Raw genomic sequence first — 3,063 nt, 5'->3', positions numbered from 1 at the left:
CCTGCCATTCATATTCAAATTTGTGCCCCACCATTGGCTAGTTCTAAATTATTCCCACGTGGCTGCTAGCCATTAGCTTGCTAGCCGTATAAAAGGCTTGAGCGGTTTCTGCCCAAATTGGAGAACTTGGAGAACTCCGAGGAGAACCCCCGCAAGGGAGGACTCCACGAACACCAGGAGGAGGAGACTTCACGTCTCGTGAAGATCTCTAAGCGCTGCGGAGCCTATTGAACCCAGCGTGAATATCAAGAAGGCAACAGGGGTCTGATCAGCCTCTAGCCTCTCCCCGTCGCCGTTCGCAATCCTCGACGTATCCCACTCCCCACGTGCAAAAGGATCCACGGAGCCTCGACAACTCCGTGGGAGTGATCCGAATATTGTCTGAGTCCTCAAACGAGGATTTAAGCGGAGCTGTGCCTGGGAAACTGTCCAGCCTACACCGCGACTATCTTCGGTGTAAGTAAACAATCTTGAATCAATCATTAAGCGTCCGTGCCTAATTCTAGTGTGTCGCCTGTTTTCTTCGACCCAGCGTGCCCGGGCTGCTGGCCACAGCCCGCGCGGCACGAAAAAGGGCCTGGATCGCTCCCGGTCTGCACATCAACCTCGTAAGGGCCAGTACAAACCTCACCACCTTCCACTCTAACTGCCAGACTTGATTCTTTTTTGTTTATCTTGCCTTCTCTAATATAAATATAGCTGTGTGTGCATTTTAAACTATTCCACATATTTTTTCCCCTGGGGCAGTGGAAGACAGAACAAATACATGAAACACATTAGTTTTGTTCTTTAAGGTGCTACTGGAAGGTGCTCAGATATTGTGGGGATGAGTTCCATCTAGAATCTACATAAGACAGCTAGGGAGAGGGGGAACTGAGGTGTTACTGTGAAGTGCTTTGTCTTAGGTAATCCTGTCAAGATACCTGTGAGATCCTAGCCTTCCTGATTCCTAAATTAATGTTTTATCCACCAGTTCTGGGTTCTTAAACCTCTTGATTATTCTCCCCACCTTTCACCCCACAGCCGATCTCTTTCTAGGTCTATGGCTGTGTGACCAGACCTGCCACAAACATTCCAGTGCTTGCTCAGACATTTCAACAGTATCTCTATGATACTGCTGCACCTGGGCTAATCAGCTTGGAACCTCAGTAGGAACACTAAGGTACCTTTGCTGCTTCCCACTGTGGAGGCAGCAGGCACGTAGCAAGCAGCCCAGGCTTTTGGTACAACGCTACATGGCTTTGAAGGTCAGCAGTCTTATGTACGTTATCCCTTGAGGGGAAAAATTAATTAAAAATCTGAAACAGTGTGGGTCAGGAATAAGATTCCCTTTGTGATGACAAATCCTACTTTTGTTGGTATAAATAATGTTTAATTCGAAAAGAGAAAATGTGAAAAAAACCTCCTGGCCTGTGATGAACTTCATCCCATCTGGGGCATTATTAATCTTCCACATAAGGTATAACTGTCTTTTCCTCAAGTTTATACTTTTGAAAAGCGAGCACTTTTCATTTAGTCCCATCTCTTGCATTCTAGTACATGAATTTAATAGAGCAAATTATGAGTGGATACTCCCAGACTGTCCTGCAATGAGAAACCTGTTTTTCTTGCCTCTTGAAAATGTCTTACTAGCTTAGCTGCCTCTCTAAGATTTATATTTCTTGATCCACTAAAGTCAGAAGGAAATGCAACAGAAACAGCAAGGGGATGGCCACACATGATGCAGGCAACCTCTGTGTGTGGCTCACAGCCAACTGGGGAGGGGACAGGCAGTACAGTGGAAGATGGGGCAGGGAGCAGAAAGCAGAATATCAGATCAGGCAGGGAGCACAGGCCAGAAAGCAGAGCAGCAACTTGGGCAGGAAGCAGGGCAGCAGATCAGGCAGGGGACAGGGATGAAAGTGGCACCCTTGTGGAAGGTGCAGGGCTAATTTTTTGTGTGCTTGCCAAAAAGATCAATGAGAGATGGGCAAGATTGGCCAAGATCCCACTGAATTATCAGAAGGCTTTCAATTTCACTACAGTTTTGCTCTTAGGAATTTTCTAATTGCTTTTGACTGATAATTTCTGTGGACCTTGTGCCTTCATTTCTTGTTCTTTTTAAATAGGAAATGCTGGATTTATCTCGGAGACGAACCCCCTGCTTTGTGAAGCTCTCAGAGATGGAACAAATTGCAGATCTTGAAGCTGAAATTAATCAGGTAAATCCCTCTGTTCCAAAATTCATGGGGGGGTTGTTTTTTATCTGACATGTAAGGCAGTACAGTATCTCTTCTGAACCTTTGCACTTCACCTCTTTGCAGAGGTTCTTACCATTGCACAGTAGAAAACATACACAGTGATGAAAATTAGAGAGCAAATGTAAAATACTACGACAGATTTTACTAGTTACTTGTGTTTTAGTTTCTTACAATTGACAGCTTTGTCACAACAGAGAATAAATTGTCATAAAGGAAAAAATTGCATTATCTTTCGGTCTTCTGTAGTAACTGGAAAGAGGCAACTCTTTACGTCTGGTGAACCAACAATGTCTGAAGCTTCTTCAAGAAACTGTGACCTAATTGAACCAAAATGTTGGTGTTATTCATAACCAACTGGACAACTTTGACATGAATAAAATAGGATTTAATTGTCAGAACTTCATCATTTAGACTCCTACTAGTGTCTGAATTGACTGCTTCGATACATTTCTATGGTAATGTATTCTGAGTCTTCATTTGTTAGTCAAATAGTTTGGTGGTAAATTCTACTTACCTACTATTCCAGTATGGACATTAACAGCTGAAGAGTCATGGTACCAAATAATTTTGCAGATGTTAAGGCTGCACATTGACTTTAATGGAAAAGAGGTCAGACAGTTTTCATGACTCTGTTACTTCAGTAAAGGATATTGTAATCTCCTGCAGTTTATATCAATGGCAGGTAAACTGGATCCTTTTCAGTCAAACTTCAGAGTAGGGCCCATTACAGAGGAAATGCATGCTGAATTGATAGATAACTCTGGGTTTCATAGTTTCATAGTAGCTAGGGTCAGGAGGGACCTGAACAGATCATCTAGCCTGA

General features: G+C 43.5%; 1 protein-coding gene across 9 annotated transcripts in view; it reads left to right on the top strand.

Moving 5' to 3' along the window:
• Positions 1–3,063, top strand: part of HAUS2 (HAUS augmin like complex subunit 2) — a 21,232-nt gene that overhangs the window by 6,628 nt on the left and 11,541 nt on the right. For 3 of the 9 annotated variants that reach the window (XM_025193349.1, XM_025193350.1, XM_025193348.1), the window contains exons 2-3: positions 2,109–2,201; positions 2,487–2,695. In XM_025193349.1, coding sequence (XP_025049134.1) covers positions 2,693–2,695 — 3 coding nt within the window. In that variant the 5' untranslated portion in view covers positions 2,109–2,201; positions 2,487–2,692. The other 6 variants (XM_025193346.1, XM_006036900.3, XM_025193345.1 and 3 more) reach the window with 4 other exon arrangements.

Source organism: Alligator sinensis, unplaced genomic scaffold (genome assembly GCF_000455745.1).
Source record: "Alligator sinensis unplaced genomic scaffold, ASM45574v1 scaffold1336_1, whole genome shotgun sequence".
In the NCBI taxonomy this organism is placed as follows: domain Eukaryota; kingdom Metazoa; phylum Chordata; order Crocodylia; family Alligatoridae; genus Alligator; species Alligator sinensis.
Note: the sequence above shows the minus strand (reverse complement) of the source record. Positions and strands in the feature narration are given on the sequence as shown.